At 38.1% G+C, this 23,374-nt stretch overlaps 2 protein-coding genes across 3 annotated transcripts in view; one reads left to right on the top strand and one right to left on the bottom strand.

Annotated features, from left to right (window-relative positions):
* UMAD1 (UBAP1-MVB12-associated (UMA) domain containing 1) overlaps window positions 1-17,818 on the bottom strand; it is an 82,011-nt gene extending 64,193 nt beyond the window's left edge. Inside the window, exons 1-2 of one of the 2 annotated variants that reach the window (XM_062569164.1) lie at window positions 17,711-17,818; window positions 11,320-11,424 (exon numbers count right to left, since the gene is read on the bottom strand). In XM_062569164.1, coding sequence (XP_062425148.1) covers window positions 11,320-11,401 — 82 coding nt within the window. In that variant the 5' untranslated portion in view covers window positions 11,402-11,424; window positions 17,711-17,818. Of the gene's footprint in view, window positions 1-11,319; window positions 11,425-17,660 lie in introns of both variants that reach the window. The other variant, XM_062569165.1, reaches the window with a different exon arrangement.
* Window positions 17,819-17,922: 104 nt separating this feature from the next.
* RPA3 (replication protein A3) lies at window positions 17,923-22,355 on the top strand. Its single transcript, XM_062569168.1, has 4 exons — window positions 17,923-18,057; window positions 18,268-18,342; window positions 20,298-20,406; window positions 20,916-22,355. Exons 1-4 carry the CDS (start codon window positions 17,959-17,961, stop codon window positions 20,996-20,998), a joined length of 366 nt encoding a protein of 121 aa, XP_062425152.1. The 5' UTR covers window positions 17,923-17,958; the 3' UTR covers window positions 20,999-22,355.
* The last annotated feature ends 1,019 nt before the right edge of the window (window positions 22,356-23,374 follow it).

Raw genomic sequence — 23,374 nt, 5'->3', positions numbered from 1 at the left:
GACTGCAAATACTATTTAAAATGAAAACATATTATAATAAAGGACAACTCATTATCATCACACAGCACATGTATTTTGCTATCAATAAGATGATTAGAACAAGTATAATGTCCGGAAAGGCTTATCGAAACAACAATCTAAAAAAGCAGCTGTCTCTGAAGCCACAGAACACATTAGGGATCTAAATTCATTAGCTGTAGCTTCTGCACATAAACAGAAACATCCTGGATCTGACCAGGAAGCTGCTTGACTCCCACCTCACCTCCCACAGGGCGTGCTCCAAACACAGCTGGCACCTTTCCCCGGGAAAGGAAAGCAGGGGAAATGGGAGCAGATCCGGCTTTTCGCCTAACCTTCTGCCTGGAAGGCTCAAAAGCACAAACGTGAGAGCTTGGCCCCATGATCTGAAGGGATTCAAGCCCTTGCTTCCCCTGGAGAGCCCTCACAGTCATGCAATAGCCCATTTTGCTGGGGGCAGCTTTCTCCCATTTCAAAGTTGGACCTGAGTCATCCAAAAAGGAAAGGTTGCAGAGGCGGAGGTAAAGCAAATCAGAAGTAGTCTGAGCCCGATGTCTAAGAGCTGGGAATGAGCTCATGTCCTTTCAAAGCAGTTTGTATTTTTTTTGCCTTTAGTCACTTCTGTTAGAAAAAAAGAAAACAAACAAAAAACCCCCACCATCTAAACAGGCTAGGGAGTACAGACCGGTATCCAAGTTTCCTTCCTCCCAGGTCATTGAAGTTTAATGATTAATGCAATATCAGAGAAGCTCCTAAATCTTTAACTGTTGAAGCTGAACCAATGTGTAGCCAATACAAACAGTGGAGAACCTCCCAACTAGACTATTTCAGTCTTTGATGCTAGATGTGCATCTGACTGTGCTAAGACTGTGCAGACCTACATTTGAGGTCTCCCACTTCTTTGATGAATGCTTGAACGAGCAAGAATACATGCCAAACGTATTTCAAGAAGAACATTCTGTCACTTCAACTTTTGGTTTTAAATCAAGTGGACAGATGTGCTTGATGTACAGAGCCTTGTTCCAGAGCGCAACAAGAATTCAGGCATACTCATAGTCTCTGCTTGTGCTATTGGCTCATTTTAGACCAATTTACTCAAAATACATTTTGTAAATTCATTTTCAGAGATGTTTAATTCTATTTCTTGGATCATTCCTTCCTATTTTTGCATAGCACAATGTACAAGTTGGAAAGTGCAACTAGTGCTTTCCTGGGTCTCACCTCAGGTTCACAGAACAGTAAAGCAGGAGTAAATTTTTATAAATCATTGTGCCTCTCCTTATAACAGTGTTGATATAACTTATAGGTTAGTAAAAGGAAACAGTTCTAGCAAAAATAAAAAAATCTCCCTTCAAACTCTTTTTCCTAATGGGGAGCGCATTGGTATGTGTATTTAATGTCCATCTTTTAAAGAAAAAACTGGCTGCTTTCTGCTATACTATCTATGCTAATGCTTTTGTAAATCAAATCTTCCTCAGTGATAGCCTTCTCCCTCAACAAGAGCTTAAGGTGGAATCATTCAAAAGCAATTATTTTGGAAGGTCTCCTTAAAAAGAATTAAATGGCAAAGAAACAGCCATAAAGTCCCATTCTCTCTCTCTCAAATGCAAGTCAAGTTTCAAGAAAACTGAAAAAAGGATCAAAATTAATCCTGTGGGTTTCAAGTTGTTCCTCTCTCTTACTCACTCCAGAACAGGAAAACTATGAGCTTGAACTCCTGAACAACTGCAGCAGACTGCTGGTCTAGACAAAATCCAGCAGAAAGGAGATTTAGAATGTTGTAACAATATATATAACACACACACATATGTATATACGTATTGTTTCTGCAAGAAAGGTCTAGGACTTTGGATAATTTTAATGTAGTTTATCTGTTTTAAGTTAAAAAAAAATACATATTGTTTAATGCCAGACACATGCTTAAAGAGCTAAGCAGTAATAAGGGAGTAATGGGCGGGGAAAGAACATCCCATCAAAATAAACAAACTAAACCACCCCTCACCATTAACAACTTACTACTACTGATTGGGAGAGCTCTCTCTACTTCTATCTTTAAAGACAAAATACATATACACCTAACTGGAGGAGGGTCAGATCTGGCCAAAAGGTTTCAAGTTTATGTGTAAACAGAGAGATCAGTTAATTAGCATCTAACAGTTCTACCTGCAGATCACTGTGTAATAAACCTTTGTTTCAACATAACTCTGAAACCAAACAGAAAACCTCACGGAAATGAAGAGACTCTATACATCTGCTGAGCGTGTTCCAAATCCTACATTTATCACAACTGCTGGGAGGGCTTCAGAGGGAGAAATACTGCAACAATATTCCTGGCTTAAAACTCACCCAAGCTTTTGAATGATTTCCTGTCTGTTAACATTTTTGCCCCATACTTAATTTGTATAACAAATAAACAAGCATAAACTGAGGAAAAAAATATGCAGAGTAAGTCTGTGATGTACATCCTGTGACACAGGTCAACTATAATCACAGCAGGGTGTGAGCAGATGGTTAAAGGAACATGAAATTTGCACTGCTCAGTGACAAACTTCTCAAATTGCTTGGGTTGTCATCAGGCAGCCCACTATTTTGTATTCCCCTTGATTTTTTACCACCATCTATAAGGACATCTCTTTGACAACGGAAAAAGCAGTAGAATGATTCACTCAAAGATATAAAAAACAAACTGAAGTGATTGTAGTCACGACGACTACCGTGTAATTTCCTCAGCAAGCCATGGTCAATGCTGTGAGCAAATAGTCATCATTTTTTTGCTTTTGATTGACTGAAAATACTTTCAAAACTGACTCTACAAAGCTCTCATTTGGGGGAAGGAGGAGAAAGCAGCATGAAAATCCTGAGGATTATTCAATTGTGTGAGAAGAAATCAGAAAGTACATTATATTTTTCACAATCACCAGAGACAGAAGTAGAGAGATAGCACTGAAGTGCAAAATAAAATTGACTGGACCCATCACATATATCCGTTACATACTTTGGCCCTTACAGAAAGATTTTAACTGGTATAGCAAGAAAGAGCAGCTAAAGAACACCTCCATGTACAAGCAACAAGCCATCTTTGATTTTATAAGAAAAGACTTAAAATTATAGTACTATTACATGCTGAGGCTTATGACACAACTGACTCGTAACACATGTGAAATGCAGAAAATAACTTTGAGTTTCATTACACTACCTCTCTAAAAACAAAAAAAAAGACGTCTTTTACTCAGAGTAAGTCATAAAAAAGTGGCAGAGTGGACGGCAATTTGGCAAAGTATTTTCTTCTTCTTCCACTGCAAAAAGTACCAAAACATTTACTTGCCAGGGATGGGGAGGGGTGTGTGTAACTGCTCAACATTACATTTCATCCGGAGAAAATTAACGTCGATTAACAGCTGCACAGGTTTGAATAACTTCAACCAGAGAGATAGTGATTGCATGGGCTCTCCTTGGAAAGAATGTTCAAACTGGACTGCAAAAAAGAAGGGGACTTCAATATGAATTTATCATCTGCCAGGATAGCAACTCAGACTCCTGGAACACATTTTTCCATCTCTTGTTTTTCAGTTATTCCTGGCTGTAGGTTCACCTTAGATTGGAAAAGTAGACTTGGGCTAAAAATATACTTTGTTTTATAATGCAAAGAAAATTGTCCAAAGAGATTTTTCACTCCTAAAGATTTAATGACCAGTATATTCTGGGAAAATGTTCACAAGCAACATTTCAAAATCCCTACTTTTCCACTATGTTTCGCTATTCTTACTTTGTTTTACAATAAGCAACCAGTATTTTCCTCTTTTTTTTTTTTAATAAACATAATCCAATTGCAAGTTGCTTTAAGAATGTTATGCAGACTAAGGCATTAGTAGAGAGTACTACATATGGGAGTAAAGCTGTGAGAATTCATGTGTCAAAAGTGATCAGAATACTATAAGTAAAGATTAAAAAATAAGGTAATAACTACCTAAATACACTGTTGCGAAACTGTCATCATGTCAAAGGAATGCCTTGATTTTTCCTCTGGATAAGATTTTTTCTTTTGGGTGGGGAGGAGGATTTTCTTACTTCAACACATTCTATTTCTATCACTCTATTTGCAAGAGCTTTAAAACCAGCAGGACCAAACTTCTCAAGAGCATTTTGGAGACTTAGACATTTAGACAGTGACTATGATGACTTAAGTCAGAAGGGAGTTAACATGAAAAACAGGAATATAGCTCCAACCAATATTTTCTTAGAGGGCTGGCAGCAAAATGTCAGATGCATGTGTGACCTCAAAACAACCTTTTGCCAGATGCCTGTTTAACCTCTTAAAATTACATTAATTTCTAAAAGGACTGGTATGTTTTACCATTTTCCTCCTTTGGTTATGCAACTTAAGAATATGTGCTTAAAAGACAGGTTGAAAAGGGTTGATTTTGCAGACAGAAAGTGTATTTTTCCCCATCTTAAAACCTCAAGTAAGAACCTCTAATACACCAGCACATACTTGAACTTTTTTCTTTTTGCCTCCCCAGAAATATAACTGCTGTAGGATTTAAACAAGAAATCTTCAGCTTCTTTCCATTCTCCTCCTTAATGTCACTATTCAAAACCCGGTAGCTTTCTGAAATAGCTGTGAAGTAAGGGCCAAGACAGTATTTAGTCTAACTAGCAATGGAAATACCATTTTTATCATAAAAAATACATTATACATCATATGCTGTAATCAACAGAAGCCAACACAATGATTCACATTATTCATATTCAGAAATTCCCTGTATGCCAGCATTTCAAGAAGGATATTTTTGAAAATTTAAAAATAACCAAATACATAACATAGAAGCATCATGAATGTGTTTCAGGGGCTAAAATCTTAGAAAGCAAAAAGGCCAAAGAAACAAAAAGTATGTAGGTCATGTATACTAGAATGCTAAAAATACTCAAATTTAATTTGTGGCTGAGAGGACTATTTATAGAAATCAAGAGATACACAAGTAAATGACCGATTCAGCCTTTTTTAATAAAAAATATGCTTTGATAAAGCATTAAAAAGAAAGATAGTTTTCCTATACTGTATAGAATCTAGGCAAAAGAAATACATCCTTTAAGAAATATACCTACTTATGCAGCAAAACAATGAAGTTCAGTTGTTCTGTAACCCGGTTCCTTTAATCTGCATAAGAGATGCTGACTGAGTTCACTCAACCAAATCACTACTGGCTTTCAGAATACAATCAACACATGCTTTTCAACAGTATTAATATAGCATGAAGCTTGTGCTCCTAATTATTCATGTTTTTGCATTCTGTTTTTTCCCCCTGCTGTAAAATATGCAAATTTACTTCTTTGTGTTATTTGGGTCCCACATGGGCCTCAACAGATCCGTTTGGAAGGAACTGAAAGCCAATATCTAGATACATGCTGTCAACATTTCAAGCTTCATTATTTTTATTAGCTTGGAATGCCATTATAGATTTGATATTAGGCTTTAAAATGCTTTTCTATAAATCTGCTGAAAACTTACAGTTTAATAAAATGGTGTACTGATAATTACTACTACCCGACTGTGTAGGGGGGGGGCTGTGTGTATGTGTTTGCTTGTGTGAGAGTGAAGAGACTGAGAAAAAGCACTACAACTATAGAATACAAGAGAAATCACCATCTAGTGGTACTATTGAAAAATGCAGTTTGTTTTTGTGTAAAAAACAGCACCCAAGAGGATTACTTGACTTCACTACTGAATAAAGGGTAGCCATTACCTTCTGACAATTTAAAAGAAAAATCAATGTCAGAGAAGACTGTTTCTTCTGATTTTTTCCTCCTTCCTGTGCAGTCAACTCTGACTTTAGTATTCAATGCCTAAATGTGTTATTAACACTATTTTTAAAAGTATAAAAATTCAGAACGCAGCTCTTCAAGACATAAGTCATTTAATACAGTAACTTTTTGGTGCATCAAAAGTGTTCACCCATATTGGCATAAAATGACATTTAAAGCATTCCTTAGATAAATATTAAAAAATGTCCCCAAAATCTCAGATTATTTTAAAGTTAGCATTAAATATTTTTACACTCAAACAATATAATGAAATAGCAGTTTGTTTCTTGGAAAACTGGAACATTGGAAATAAACACACAAACACTGCCATATTAAAAACATAAGCAAATTAAGCTCATTGAGGCAGAAAGTGAAAGGACATTTTGAGACACTTTTTCCAACTGGCACAAAGCTCTGTGCATTTCTTTAATGTAACAGTGTATTTAAGAACACTACAGCACCCTAGCATTCCACACTGGCACCACTAAAGCTCCTTAAATATTAACAAAGAAAGAAATGTGCAGAGATTCACAGGATCCTCCTACACATTACTAACAACTCATAGAAAACAAACAGCAGCAGCAACACTAAGAGTTTACAATCTCTTGATGTATTTAATGTTTGAGGTGTGTGTATACACAGGAGAAACCAAAAAGCTATTAGAATTACACCAGTAAAACAGTACAGAAACCACTCTTTGATTTGGAAGGATCAGCATATTAAATTTACCTTTCATAACATACTTACTCTTGGAGATTTTAAATCTGCAGATTTCTCTCACAAACAAGCATTTAAGAAGTTCTTTAAAACATCTGTAGAGATTTTACTAAGATCAGTATTATATATACACTAAAGATCTTACTGGAAGATCAATTTAGATGAATGGTGACAACATGGGTGTTCCTTAATTCAGATATGCAAGTTACCCAATTCCTTTTTCCACAGATCAAAAAAAAAAAAAAAAAAGACTGCATATAGAAAAGATTCATGGGAAAACAGAAAAACAGAAATGGAGGAAAAGGAAGGGAACAATATACATAATATTGCTCTTCGGAAAAATAGGGTCAAAATTTCCAGTACTGAAGACTGACTTTTGTTGATCATTTTCCTTCTTTACCTCTTCAGTACAGATGATTTCCTAATTTGTTAAGGATGTTATTTTGCAATATAACCGCAGTAACTATCGTTAACAAAGGGAAACATTTAGGTGGCTGTAAATCCTATTTTTCTCAGGCCCACAGCTGGGTGAGGATGCTCCTGCCTACAGATGAGGAAGATCCTCGTCCTGTATGAAGGAATTGTAATGCTGAAATAACTCAGTAATATATATACTATATATGTGTTTTATATAAAACAAGTTTTATATATTAGTCCAAGTCTGACGACATTTGTTTTGTAAAACTCCTTCTCTTCAGACAGCAGCATTAGACATAAGGTATACTTTGGTTAATTCCACAGATCCAGCACTTACTTAACTGCCACAAATTCTTCTCCTTACTGGGAGATTTCCAAATATTTCATTTCCATGTCTATGACTGTTTATATTCTCTTGAGAGGAAACATAACAGGCAAAAATAATGTTTGCTCCAATAGTTGTTACTATAAATTTTGTTTACTAGTTCTGTATGGCCTTCCAGGATTTATGAAGGCATAGTAGAGGAAAGGGAGACTTACGGAGCAGAAGTATTACTTTATTAATAATTTGGATTATTAAATTCCTACCAATCCTTCTCACAACAGTCACAGCCTCTCTGCTTCACTGACAGTCATTTCATTCTGAGGAGAATCCTGTACATTTTCTTTTTTTCTTCCCCTTGGACACTATTTTTGAATCTCCTAAAAATTCTCCACTAAGATTGCTCAAACTTAGAAAAAAACCTTCAGGTAACAATTAAGTGCTTCCTGTCAGTCAATAATAATATTCCTTATTGACATGGTTTGTCATCATGGTTTGAAGACAGCTTGGCCTTTAAATACAATTAAAAAACAAACAAAACATAATTGAACTCAGGTATGGTCAAAGGTGTAGATGAAGAATTACTCAAAGATCAGCACTATCTGTAGATGTTAGTGACAGAGAACACAACCGTCCTGGCACTCGGGGTCTGAGGTGCACCAAGCTCTGCACCTCCTCTCTCTATTCCAAGAGTTTGGCTGCCTGTGCCTAAGGCAGCACGCTGTGATGCAGCCCTCAGCATTTGGACCAGGGTCTGGTGGGCAAAGAGCTGTGTGAAGCCCTGTTGGGGGCCTCTGCCCCTTGTCTCAGGAGTTACATTTAAGCCAAGACTCTTGCTCACGGTCCCTGCATGGGCTACATTGAAGAGATGCCCACGTCTGCTCTTGTACCTGTCTGCTCTGGCCTGCTGACTCAACTTCCTGGCCTGATCTCAGACCTGCCCTGTCACTACGGACTTGTCTGGCGATCACCAGACTCTTAAGATCTAATGCGATAGTTGTATGTCAAAGTAAAGTTCTTAGCACTAACCTGTCTTCCATGTGGCTACCGACAGTAAGAATGGATGGCAGACTGGCATTTATTTTACATGGTAAAAGCCTCAAAATATGATAAATTCCTCAAAAAATAGCTATTCTTCAAGATCCCCAACCTAGCTGAAAACAAACAACAGCATTCAGAATGTTAACTTTAAAAACAATTTGTAATTATCAGGCAAATCCCTGAAATAAATTTTCATATCACTGCAACCGATTCACCCTTTAAAACCTACTGTGTGTGTTGAACATATCCCATAAGCCTGTCTTCCCTTTACAGAATAATAATTTTGCCAGTTACAGAACATGTATTACTTTTACAACTTCACAAAAAGATAAGACCACGAGCACTTGGGAAATGGGTGAACTGGCAGTTAGGTATAAAACTCTCTTAAACAATTTTTATAATTATTTTATATAGATTGCATTTTTTCTTGCCTCTCACACACGCAGTATTTCCCCAATATGGGAGAAAATCATGCAAAATTGTTTTTGGTGCTTCAAAAGTTGTCTTTCCAGTTGAAGAACTTCCTTTGGAGATTGAGAGCACAAATGTAGTGATATTCTGCAAACAAAAGTAGATTTTGAATATCACAATCTATAACACAGCTTGCAGGAGTTACAAAAAAATGAACAGCAAACATAAAAAAGCTAATCCTCAAGATGCGACATGGTTATAGTTCTGATGGATCTTTCTCAAGAAAGTGTTGAACCTTCTTCCTCACTTTTTAAAAAAATTAGATGATGCAGAAGCAGATAAAATAATTAAATGTTGTTAGGAAAATCACAATTATCTACATATAATTGTGACACTAAGTACTCACATTACCTTCCTGTTTAGACTTCTTTGATAATGGTAATGGGCACAGGCATTTAATTCTTTCTTCGCAAGTTTCTTCAGGACTTCCAGTAAGAGTTACGGCTTATGTTATCATTGGTGCATGGAGTGAACAAAGCCTTCCAAGGGATTTGTGACAGACAAGCTTTCCTGGTCTGTCAGGAGCAAGTGTCCCCTGAGGATGCTTTTTTCTCCTCTTTTTCCTCCACAGAAAGGAAGAAAAGCACTTCCTTCCTGTCTATGGAATATTAGCAAACCAGGCTTTCCATTCTTCTATTATTTGGATGAAAAACTGGGTTTAGGAAACAACTTAAAACATAGTAAGTTAAATTCTCAACCTACTGAAGACTTTTCACTGTCTAAAGCTGTATTCACACTAATAACCTGAAGATGCAGTTGTAAGAATGGCCATCCTGTAACTCTCACTGAGATTTGTTGAAGACATTTAATATTGGCATTCTAGACTATTTTACACCCAAGTTTAAAAGTTTCAGTAGCTCCTTTTTGAATAATAAAAACAAACCAGCAGAATAGTTACATTTTTTGGACTGCCCCTACTTCTAGATAAAAAGCAACAAAACTTCTAGATAAGTATCTACTTGAGTACTGACCTAGAACTGCCTCTATCTAGCAAGATAGATATGCTCCACTGGCAGAGCTGATGGCAATTCTTTTGCCAAGTAAAAGTAAGGCAAGATGAAATCACAGTCCATTTTGTAGTAGCCTGCAAAATTAACTGTTGTACTAGCAAAAATTTTTTAAAAGAAGAGAAGGTTTAAGCATAGTTGATATTACTAAAGTTTATATTTTACAGATTGCTTTTATAAACATTAATATGAACAAAGTTTAAATAATCACTGATAGTGCTTCAGGAAAACAGAATGAAGCAAAACTGAATTCAGAATTGGGACCACTGAGATTATTTTTGTGGCACCTAAGAGATATTTGGTGCAGAATGCTCTGCCCATTGCAGAATTTGAAACTCACGGACTATTTCTTAAATAGTCACCAAATCTTTCTGAGATCAAAGTATGTGTCCTTTAAGTTCTCTACAATGCAAGTGTTGGAGTGATTTTATATAGCTGTCAAAATAAGGGCGAGTAGACAAAGTGCAGAGGAAGAAAATCTTGTGGACACAACTGTTAAAACATGACATCACAAAGAGTCACAGATGTGACACCAGTTCTATTTTAACAACTGGTAGGTGGTCTGGGATATTTGTTCTATTGGAGAAAAATTACAATGAATTTAAGTGCTCCTAATAAAGCTTTTGTATTACTAGATTTTGATAATCATGACTTAAACATTGAGAAGTCTCAAGAAGAAGCAGCGCTTAAATAGAACAGCACAATAAGATTCCTGATGAGAAAAAAATCAGTAAACCAGAGCAGCAAAAGTTGAATATTGATGATGACAGGTTAACAAGGAGGAAAGCATGAATTTTTAGATGGTGAAAAAGAAAAGGATCAGTTACAGCACAATGACAATAAATTCTTGTCTTCTACATTCTTGAGACTTCTTACAAGACTGTGGAAGAGTTTACTTACAGCTGAAAATTTATGCAGTTCACAGGTTAAGAACACTACAGTTTCATTTTAGAATAACAAAAAGACCTCAAAAAACTAAACTGCTTAATTTTCTTCAAATTAAGCAAGAGTCAAATTCTGAGACAGAACATCTACACTCACTATATGACTAGCTATACAATGATGCAATGAGGCTTTTAATATAAAAAGTATTTGGGGGGCATACTAAAAGGAAGGAATCTGAAAAAAGTCCTCTAAAACAGCTAAACAGTCCTCTAAAACAGTAAGATATTCTCTTCTCTCAACTCTAGCCATAAAGCTAGAATCCTCAACATTGAGTTTATTTGTTTTGTAAGGAGATAACTTTTCCTTGCTCACAGTATGAGAGGAAAACAAGAAACATCTTTAACCATCTCAAATAAGAGTTTGCGCCTATTCAGAAAATGAAATATGAGGAAAAAAAACTTTAGGTTTTAGTCCAAATGATGAGATTAGGAGTATGAACTCCTTTGGGAATAAAAGTGAGAATTCTGAGTAATTTTTATTATAGCTTCTGTTACCTTTTTTCATTTTGTCTAAGCACCACAAAGAAATCTTTACATTTCAAAGACAATAAAAACCATTTTATACAGCTGTATCACTTACCCACAATAACAAATCCATCTGCTTCTCTCTCTGGCACTGTAACCTTCTTTGAATCTTGGCTTTTTCGGAAGAAGCTGAACATAGCCTCTTTTTTAAAGTTGTTATCTAAAATGAAGACAAAACCTTTTAGGTAATCATAAAACAATAGAATTCAGCATAAGAAGTTGGCACTATTCCAAAAGCTAAACACAGTGCAGTTACAGTTAAGTGCTTATCACCAGATTTGAAATTTGTCTGTCAAAGTACCTTACTGATGTAGCAATTGACTTTCAATATACACACACAAAAAGAGTTATGAATGGAGGCAGAATCATGAAAAACCTTCAATCTTTCTAAAGAAAAGTGAAAGGAAACTTGCTTCATGTTTGTCAAGCACATTTCTGTATTCTCATATAGCTTCCGCCACTTCAAATTGTTGTTACACAAACTTTCTTAGTTCTAAAGCATCTAAACTTCGAAGCCCAAAGCACAATCCCATAGGAAATGTGTCTTCATGGTGAAGCTGTACTTGAATGGAGCAAATTACTCTAGAGATTTTCAATCTTAATTCTTGCACATTGATTTAAAAACAAAAACAAAAAAACCCAAAATCCTACACAATTTTAGCGTAGTCCCTAACTTAATTTTTCCAGATTGTAAAGGCAGCTTAACACTTGGGTGTATTTGGTTAAAGTCACTACTGATTCCTTTAAAAGAAAGTGCAACATAATTGAGTATGTTTTGCATAACAGTAATTCACTAAAAGAATCTCTCAAGGTGGCTAACAACTCTCAATTCACATCAAATAAAACAATAGGGCATAATTTTAATGGGATAAAAATGTTCACTGCAAAATATTATACTCAGGATTTCTTCCAAGATTGGAAGACAATATTGAAGCACTTTGTAACAGCTTAAAAAAGGACAAATTCATATTAACAAAAACCCTATAAGCATTACCCAAAGATACCCAGCTCTGCCAGCTTTTACAGAAGTGCAACAACTATGAACCACACCGTAAATCTGCATACAAGCAATAGTCTTCTAAGCAAATAATCTAACTATTCTAAGCTTTAAGATACAGACTCCAAGACAAGACATACAGAGGTTTCATTTCTCCAAAAACTTACGAAAACCTTCATAAGCTCTGTTCCTATGAAGAACAAGCAACAGGACTTCAAAAAGCTGAACCCGCAAATGTGTGCTTATTTAGAGCATACATGAAACATCTACTATTTGCTACCTAAATTTCACTAGTTTCTATTGAATGCAGCAACAGTGCCATTCTCCACTGCTACTTCCAGCAACAGCAGCCTGAGTCCATAGATCTTGAGATAATCAAAAAAGGAAAGAGGCTCTTGGCAGCAGAAGCTGCTTGAACATTCACCTTCCTCCAGCTCACAGGCAGAGGTGCAGACAGGCACCCAGAGTGCTGAATTCAGACAGCTGGACAACAACCTATGTAGCAGTTTGTGAAGTGCCTTGGATGAAAGATGCTATGCAAGTGTCAGGTGCAGAAATAAAGGTTTAAAGGAAGCTACATAAAGCTCTTCTCTACTAAAATACCAATATAACCCATGGAAATTTGAAAAATGTCATTTCAAGTGTGAAACAGTTAGAGAATCCTGATTTACTTTGCAGACACCAGTATTTAAAGGAACAGGGAAAGAAAAAGCAACAACGTTTACAATATACCTCCAAAAGAGGAAACGAGCAAAATCTAAAGAAAATATGTATACAGTACAAAGTTTTGACAACATTATTTCAGACTAAATTTAAAGAAGAACCTTTAGAAGGAGTAAAACAGAGAACTACCATTTTGTGTTTGTAAAAAGAAAAAAAAAATAATAATAATAATAAAAAAGCTTGGATTATTTTCCAGAATTCCTCACTTACTATTCAAATTTTAATAGTACTATAAGCAGGATTTTTTTGTCCTAGTCAGTTACCCATAGCAATTTACTTCACAGTCCGCACTGATTATTCCCCATATATAAACTGCCCCACACTCCGCTGTTACAAGTGATATCAAGTATTTCTATAAACCAAATCATAGAAATTCCTATATGAAGTATGAGCATTGGCTTTGAGGAACAATACATAAATAGTAGGCAAAAATCAGCTGCAATTCAAACAGTGGAATGATATCTGAGAATTAAATACAACATATTTCAGAGGCTGGCCAGCTACTGTTTGCTTGGGCAGATGCAGTGGAATTTTGAGCAACCAAAACTGCACTGACACACACAGGAACAGGCCAGACTATCCTGTCTCAGGTAGGTGTTAAACACACACACACACACACACACACACACACACACACGTACATTACTTATCCTCACCTTACTCCTTTTTGCTGGTATTCTTACATTTGAAATACTAATATGCCCAGTTCCATGGAGATTACACAGTAGAAAACTCCTAATTACCTCATTTATTCCTTGCCTTCCCCCCACAGCAACCCCCACATCCTGGCTCAACACATGGCGCCAGCAACATATTCCTTTTTCAGCCCCTAGGGAGTAAGTCTTCTCCTGCTACCAATTAGGGTTGTCAGTCCTATAGTTTAAGTGGTAAAAAACAGTGCTGTAATGCTCAAGAGTCAGGTTTCGGCTCCAATGATGTATGAAGGAGAGGCAGTTGTGGAACAGTTTAAAATGTGATTTTACCTTCTTCCTAAGCACACAACAGCAAGAAGCAGAATCAATTTGATGTGCAAAGTCTCAGGATTAGCCTTAGTAAAGGCTTTCAGATTCCAGTCAGCTACTTAAGGTGCCAGAGCTGTGGTTGCCCCATGCAATCACATTTTTTCCTCTTTCAGACAAATGTTTTTGTGTGGTTATCAGTACTATCAAATAGTGTTCTTCTTCCTCTCTTTCTTGCACACACCAAGGAAACCATTTTACTCAGTATACATGTAATGAAGGTACAAAGGATTTGTACAGGAAGCCATACCTTTGTCATCTTTTAAATCCTGCGCGTAACATACATAAACTTCAGAACTTTAAAAAAACAAGCAAACAAACAAAAAACCCAGACATTTCAATTCTGAGTCAAATTAACGTTACAAGAATTTTAATATACAAGATGTTTTCCTTTTGCTGGCAGAAGGCAGGTCTTTCCAAATATCCCAATTTTAAAAATACAGAAATTCACCTGATCTGTATAGGGCTTCATCTTTATTTTGTAGTTCACAGTTTTCTGAAGTAGGCTTCTTTAACTGAACTGCATTACCTGCAGTACTTCTCAAAAATAAACCACCTCTCCCCTTTGCTTCAAAAATAAACAAAGCAAAGTATCCCATAAACTGAGGCCTCAAGTTCTTACTGATGAAACCACTGGAAGGTTTCATTAGAAGGAAGAAAATAGCACATGTCGTATTTTGTGGTTGTGAATGTTAGGGAGGTGGTAAAGAATCTGCATATTAAAAGACTAATATGCTTTATGGGGCTTTCTCTTTCTCTGGTGTTCACCACTGAGACACAAAACTAAATCCTAAATCACACAGATCCACATAACTCAAATGAAGTAAGGAGCATGCCAATTATTACTTGAAGTATTTCAATAGGTTTGCTGAACAAAGTTATTAAGTCTAAGCTTAACAAATATCCATTAAAAATAGGAAGGGGGACACAGAAACAAAAAGTAAAGCAGTAGAAAGTACGTACATATGTAAACAAAGTTCTTGATGGGCAACACTATGATATTTGCTGTCTTAAGAATTTTATCAACTGTGGTACTTTGGAAGTAAACATAAACCTCTCAAGCAATGTGAAAGTAACTGCTAAGTTTCTTGAGTTACATGTTAAAACCAGAACAAAGCTGCTGTCCAACAAAGAAACACCAAATTGAATGGAAACCATCATGCTCTTGAAGATAAGAACACAGTTTAAACACTTGCAGAATCAGGCTGAAGTTTTACTCCTTGTAGACATGATGAGGTTTTAGTTAACGAAAGCTGAGAACAACTGGTTTCTGCACAAGTTTAACTTCAGATTAAAAACTAAATTTGAAGTTAATGGACCTGGATGCATGGTCATATAGAATAAAAAAAATTTTTTTTTTGAAGCTGACAACACAAAATGACAGAAAATGCATCCATCATTCAGGGATAGTACCACAGTCCTGCAGTAATGTCTTCTATATAGCACAGCACTTTCCCTCTCCAGATGGGATTCATTTTATTTCTACAGGAGACCTGAAATTGAATTCACTGCCTAAAGATAAAAATCTCCCTTGATAGAAACAAGCAATTCCCTTCTCCTTATGTTTCACCCTCACCGAAAAGTGAACATAATTTTTTCTTCCTACAATCTCAACTGCTGATAGTTAAGAATAACACTTTTGGCACTGCTTCAGTCATTAGCAAGCAATAAACTGCAAACTATAGCAATTCTGTGGAACTACACAAAATATTTTGTCTTTATGTGAGGCTCTGAGAACATACACATGACTAGACAAAGATGAGTTACAGAGCTGTACAAAGGGGTTAATTTGTTCCTTGTGCTTTTTGTCAACCTCATTTGACAAGAAGCATGGGTGACCTTAGAGACAAAACAGTATGTTGCATCCAATAAACTTTTTGTATACAGTGATGATCCTGGCATTCAGCACTATTTTTTAGCTGTTTTCTCAGGATGCTCACAAGTGACAGGAAAAGTAATTTAGTGTTAAAAAATGCCAACAATGTAGCCTAAGACACAGAGAGGATGCCCAGGAATACAGCAAAGCAGAACTGCAGTGGCATTCTCAGCAATTATATGAACAGTGAACTGAGGTCAGAACAATGTACAAAACTTGATCTTAAAAAAATCCACACAGCTTGACATCTAGCAGCTTAAGCTATATAATTTATGGAAGGAGAAAATGAAGGGCATTACAGAGATTCTCAAACCCTTCCACATTAGCATCCACCATGATTCACAAATAAAGTAGTAATATGAAAAATAGCAAGATGCTTACAGCCCTGCTTAACCCTCCTTGTGACAGGAACAAATTTAAGAGTCAAGAATAAGCACATTAAAAAGAAGGTATCTCTCTAACACTGAAAGAACAGTTTAAAAGGTTCTTGCCTAGTATAAGTTACTGTCTAATCATCATATTCTCTGGCAATTGAACTACTGAAAAGGTGAAACATGTAGTGACGAGATGAGATGACATCCAACTGCAGCCCATCAAAACCATGACGCCACTGCTGTCTCATTCCTGGCTGCATGCTGGTTCCGCGCAGGTCCTGGCAGTAGTGGGATTCCTTGGTGAGCTGGTTCAGCTTGCTGAGCCATCACAAAACTAACACAGCAAAGCAATAAAGTTGCTTTCTGCTAGTCAGCTAGCTGAACTAACCCACTGCGGGTCAGAAGAGACAGCCAGCACATAGGTGGTGCTGGAATTGCCCTTTTAAGACACAGCACCGTTAGATAGTCTCAAATGTTTCCTGAAACACAACTCGGGGCAAGGGAAAGGAAAGCTGAAGGAACTTCTGCACACAAAGACGTGTGAGAAAATAGTGAAAAAGGCGAGATCTTATGGTAAAGGCACCCAGGTCCAGATTTTAGCTCTGTCTTATGTCAGTTAGTTGTTGGGTTTCAAAAAGATGAGATAATTAACTCCCAGGACTGGTACAGCAGCAAGCATATGTTCTTTAATGTGAAACACTCAGATAATACTTTAGCAGCAGCTAAGAGGTGTTTTTAATCTGAACAAAGAAATGTAAACAGTACACACCCCTTAAAACAAATACGAATTAGGAACGCAAAGCTTTAGCAGCTTTACTCTGAGGTGAGTTCTGAAAGTTTCTAAAGGGCTAGACAAAACAGTGAAAAATAGTCAATACAGAGCAAGATGCTTGGCTAAGAGGAAGAAGGAGCTTCATTTTAGGAGGAAGAGGGAAAAGGGGCCAACTGGGAAAAAGGGAACATCCATAAATAGTACGATTCTGAATAGTGGGGAGATGTAGGAACGAGTAACAGCAGTACTGGAAGACGCGCCCCTCTTCAGCAGCCTAGAGAAGAGCCCGACCGGCTGAAGGGCAGAAGCAGGTCTTGCAGGTTTTCCTTTTGGCGGAAAAGTGAGCAAAGCATCACGTCGGGATCTTCGAGGAAAGAGGGAAAACGAAGATCGGGAGCACGAGCACGGCCGAGGCGAGGCGGCCGGGCCGGGTGGGAGCCGCAGGCAGCCCGGGCCCCGGCCCCGTGGCCGGGCAGCACCGCCCCGGGGGGGGGGAGGGGGGAGGGGGGAGGGGGGGCGGCCCCCTCCCCCGCCTCGCGCCCAACGGACGGCGCCGCCCGCGCGGCCACGCGCCGCCGCCCCGCCCCGCCCCCGGGGGGCGCTCGCGCACGGCCCCGCCCCCCGCGCTCACTCACCGGCGCGCCCCCACCAGCCCGCCCGCCCGACGCCGCCGCCGCGCAGCCACCTCCGCTTCCGGGTTCCGTCACGGCCCAGCACCCGGCGCGCGCCCAGGCAGCTCGACGCACCGAGCTCACTTCCGCGCACTCCCTCGGACGCAGCGCGCCTGCGGTGACGTCAGTGCGCGGGAGTGCGGGGGTGAGGCTTCCCGTTGCAGCAGGAGATTGGCAGGCGAAGCGGAAGTCCCGCCCGGACGCTTCCCGCCGTTGCCAGGTAACGGCGGCGGCCCCGGTCAGCGCGGGAAAGCGGGCGGCGATGGGGGACGTGCACGACGTGCCGCGCCCGCGCATCGCCACCAGCCACCTGGCGCAGTACATCGGGCAGCCCGTCTGCTTCGTGGGCCGCGTCGAGAAGGTACCGCGGGCCCTGCCCCGAGCCGCGGCCGCCCTGCGCGCCGCCTGCCCCGGGCGCGGCCGGGGCGGAGGGGCCGCCGCGGGGCCTGGGGCGGGCGGAGCAGGCCACAGCGGCGCTGTGGCGTCTCGCTTCGCAGTTCCGACGTAGAAGAGCTTCGTCTGCAAGGTTTACAGCTGTATTTTGAGCTCTCGGACTTGGTTTCTTTTGTAGATTCATCCTTCTGGGAAACTTTTCGTCCTTTCGGATGGAGAAGGAAAGCATACAACTGTGGAGCTGAGCGACCCAGTAAGTTAAAGATCGCTTTGGAAGTAATTGGCACGGCCTCTTTAGGTTGCGGGGCTCTGTCCTTTTTGATATCTGTGCGTGTCTCGAATGTATTGCGGTTTTAGTCAGGAAAAAGCAGAATCTCTCTTGTTTTTCCCTTTTCCACCTGCTTCTTTCCCTGTTCTGCTTGCTTCTTTGGCTGAACTTTGCAGTCTTGGTGTTAATCAGTTCAACAATTTTCAGACAGTGTGACAGATGCAATTCATTCCCTTTCTTCAAGGGCATTGCTGGTTGACTACTTTGTCTTACTCTATTTGTTGCTTACAATGTGGTATATTCTGCTATATTTATTTGCTTTATCTTTGTTTTGCTTTTTTATATTCCTAACAAACTATTTTGTAAAGACAGTGCAAAAAAAAAAAAAAAAAAAAAAAAAAAAGAAAGAAGAAAAAGAAAAAAAAAGAAAACTATATTTTCAGGAATCTACTCTTGAGCTGCCATTTCACTGTCCTCTTAGAATGCTTTTCATAGTATTCCAGTGAACTTCATCATTAGCTTAAGCATTCTTTTTATTAAAAAAATTACTAAGCAATTAAGCATTTATATATTGACTGTACATAGATGCTGTTAAGAAGTTTTGCTTCCTGTGTTACCATATTTCTCTGTTACCACTAAAGGAATAAATAAGACTCTGACATTTTCTTGTCTTGAAGATTTTTTTCCAGCTATCAGATAGTGCATCTATGATGGTAAATACTATGGCTTAAATGAATATATGCGTAGTGTTTCCATACGTTTCTGTAAATGAGTTGTTAAACAGTGATAAATCTGCCCTTTCTTGTGAATTAATTCTGTGTGATACTCACTGGCCTTCAAGATAAAAATATGACCTGACTGAAGAAAAGTACAGTTGGATCTGGCAAATACTTCTGTTTTATAAAAGTGAAACTTACTGTTTTCATCTTCATCTTATAGGATGTCTTGTATTGTCTTGCAAGTTCTGCCTGTTTCTTAATTCTTATGTGAGCTGGTGAAAAGTTTTTCTGTATTGTGTTGTCAGCATCTGAGCGTGTATGATTCTGCAACTTTTTTGTAACAGAATAAATGGGCAAAGCTTATAAGTGCATAGTTGCATTAGGCATTTCATAGTCTGCATTCCAGTGCTGTATGAATAGGTAAGGGAGGAGAAACTGGTGTGTGCAGAAATATCATGCCAGGCTCATCCGTCTGGTCTGCATAATGTAAATGGAGAGACTTCAGATTTGCTTATCAAATGCTTTCTAACTTTCTTCCTCTGAGAGTTTCCTTTGTTTCTGTGTGTGCAGTCCCTGCTTTCAACAGAAAAACACAAAATTACATGGTGAGAGAGGAGATCTATTTCTGTGTTCCAAGAAGCTTACTAAAAGGTTAAAAATAAGTATTAGGCTACTATTAGAAGGACATCATAGAAATAGTGTCATATTCTTAAAATGAGAAACTTAAAAAAAAAAAAAAAAAAAAAAAAAAGCTAGATCTGTGTGAGTTAAATCAACATGTGGTAAGATATAACTTGTAGCTTTCTTTCTTATTCAACCACAGGTTAATGCCAGTGTCCTTGTATTCTGAATACTTCTTGACAGATAACTTTAAGAAAGAGAAAGGCATTAAAATCTCCTGGATTCTTCTGCTGTGTTGTAGATTACTACCTCTGTTCAGTGATTAAATGGCACAGCTGTATATACCTATTACAGTGTTACCTTCCTTCTGATGCTTCTTCATACTTATTTTTTGCTCTGTTAGAACCAAAATGTGTTACAAAAAACATACTATAAAAGCTTTTGCCTTTTTTTTCAGTCATACTGTATTGCAAGACAAAGAACAGAATCTATCATAATGAACAAACCTTCAGTTTGCTAAGAGTTTTTCTCAGTTCTGTACAGAAGACAGTGCACCTAGCTTTACCAAGTTGCTAATGTCATTTTTGCTGTGTTCTCTAGTTAGATGAAGAGATCTCGGGAGTTCTTGAAGTAGTGGGAAGAGTAACAAATCAGGCAACCATTATGTGCATGTCATATGTCCAGTTCAGAGAGGATAAAAGTCCTTTTGGTAAGTAAGAATATATCTTTATAACATTAATTTTGCATTCTGAATTTGCTTCCTTCAAGAAGGAAGATGGGAGAGCCTAATAATCCTTTCTTTTGGACAATGTCATGCTTCAAGCTGCCAGATACAGAGAAGAATGTAGGAATAGACACTACCATGGGAAAAATTATGCACAGAATATACAGCCCTACTGATAAGCTGTAGGAATAAACTCAAAGCCTAAGCTGATCTAGATTATGGCTGTGGTCCAATCATTTGTCTGCTTCCAGCCCCTTGGTTCTTCATCTTCCTTTATCTTGTACTGGGGCTTGTTGATTGTGCAGTTGGCTGGCCTAGAAATAATCCTCCAGGAAATGAAAATTTGGGAGGCTTGGGCAGAAGTAAGGGGGGTGAGGACAGAGGTGAAGAAGGCTTAACTATACTGCCCCCAAATAAGCAACATTTTAATGCTGTCATTCGCTAGTCAGGAATTTAACCTATGCATCACAACCATTTTCTTTGCCATCTTTCAGATCTGGAACTCTACAATGAGGCACTAAAAATTATTCATGAATTCCCTGAATACTTCCCATTTGGTCCTACGAGGAACAATTAATTCTTCTTAGTGTTTGTTTGGGACTTCAGAGGGGACAACAATACCATAGCTTTCTTGACTGACAGTATAAGTTGCATAGATTTCCAAATAATATACTGAAGAGATGCTGTTAAATATGCCGTGTATGGCTAGTGAAAAACATTTTCACTGAGAATGAATTTATTCAGCTAGAAGCAGAACACTCTTGTGGCCATCTCACTGTTTGTATATATTTAACCCCTTTGCATCCATTAGGAATTCTCTTTCAAGATTTGAGTTGCTAGAAACCGAAATTTTTATAGGCATTTTTTTGTTGTTGTGATTCCAGGATGCTTAGCAGGAAACTCCTATTGAAGACACTGGGGATATAATGAAAGATATTTTTTAAGATTTAATTACACCCAGTAAACTTACGTTTTGCATCTTGGTAATGGCAACTTGTCCAATTAAAAAAAAATCTTGACTGCATTTAACTGTTAGTATCATATCTCAGAGTGCAATTTTCAATGATATGTGGTGATCCTGTTTTGTTTTACCTCACACAAGTTATTTAATTCTAACATAATGCAGCATATAGGCTACTTGCCTTTTGCACTGATGCTAATGATGTTGCAAATGTCTAATTAGGCTTGGTGATTTCAAGCACTGAGTTCCTATCACAGCCCTCGTTCTTGGTGGGAGCTTAAGCAGAAGTACCAACAGTTCAAAGGCATGTCATGACTACTTTAATCATATAAACTTCTACAGAACTCCCAATTTTGTTATTCTCCAAGCTACTTATAGTACATGACAGAACTCTTAGATCTGTTAAGGTAGCACAATCAAAGTAGAAGTATAACTTCTGAAATGTTCTCTGTGAGTTAATAACATTTCAAAGCATTTTAAATAAACCTTGTTAGTATTCATGTTGATTAGCTTGTCATACGAACAGTTTTGAGTTTTAATATCTAGATATAGTGCCTTATTAAGAATGCTCGTTTTATGATTATTTATGGAGAGACAATTTGTAAGTGTTTGATATCTTCAGCCAAGGAACATTTTACTTTTTTAAGACTATTCATTTATCAAAGTTGCTGCAAACTGCAATACTACCAGAATATGTACAAGACATTAGTGGATTAGTACATCTATCTGTAACTGGATGGATGATCAAGTTGACAGGTTATCCATTTTTTTCCCTTCTGTAATTAGAAGATGGACCGTGCCAAAGTTATTGTCATTGGGAAGGAGGAGGGCTCCTTAAAGTATGAGCAAGTCTTGTATTGCAAACTAGAGCAAAAAGGTCCACGTTGGATGCTACCATGCTTTCAGCTGTATTGCTACCACTGCTGTAATTTAGGGCTCAACAATGTTCAATAAAACAAAATATGTCACTTAACAGTTGCATGCTTATTTTTCTTAGGTATTTCCTAAAGTCTTTGTTTTGTATTATTTTAATTTAGAAAATAGGTATGTTGTGCAGGTATATATTCTTCTGTAGAATGTTACATACAAATTGTTTCAGTTACCTGAAGACTATCCATAACTATTAGAATAAATTCTGCCATGAGATGGCTATAGCACTTTACCCTCCCTATAGAGACCATTCTTAGACGTGTCTTGCATATGAATATTAGAATGCAGCAGTGTTGTAAATGATTCAGTATCCACTTGTCATAAGCAGTCAGGTCTCTTATTCTTTCTGTTCTGCAGTGATGTTTGGGTAAGCAAGTGGTATAAAGTTAGTAATTCCCCCGTTTCCTTTTCTTTCATCGGCTTCCCTACATTGTGCCAAGAACTGTAATTAAATGGCCTACCTTTATTGTATGGCTATACCACCAGTGTCTGAAAGTGGTATCATAGGGCCTAACTCATTACTTTCCCTATATTTACACTAAGAGGATCATAATGTGGGAAATTGCCAGGCATTCCAATTACCAGAGACAGGAATGTCCATGGACATTCCTAACCTTTGTTTATGGAGACAATACACTGACAAGTTAAAGATGGGAGAAACTGCCACAGTCAGCTGGCTTACTGAAAGAGAAGTATTAGGGCAACTCTAAAGGGATAGCATGTCAGCAAAACTTGGGGGCGAACAGCAGAAGTGTAAATAGGGGCTGGCTGTTTATTTGGGAAGAGGGTGGTGAAGGGGAAGAATAGGGGAGAGGAAAGAAGAAATGATGCAATTGTGGCTGATTGCAGGGGTACTTCTTGATCAGTTCTGCCCTTAATCACTGTGGTTTAGAGCAGGACAATAAACCTACTGTTTCTACTGCGCTTATGTCTGACTTCTGGGGCCTGGCATGATTTTCCGTGGTGTTGGTGAGGAAACATCCAGAGAACACTTCCCACCATTGACAAGGGGACATCATCACATCACCTCTTTCTCCTTTATCATCTGGCATGGATAGTAGT

This window comes from Rhea pennata, chromosome 2 (genome assembly GCF_028389875.1).
Source record: "Rhea pennata isolate bPtePen1 chromosome 2, bPtePen1.pri, whole genome shotgun sequence".
Lineage (NCBI taxonomy): Eukaryota > Metazoa > Chordata > Aves > Rheiformes > Rheidae > Rhea > Rhea pennata.
Note: the sequence above shows the minus strand (reverse complement) of the source record. Positions and strands in the feature narration are given on the sequence as shown.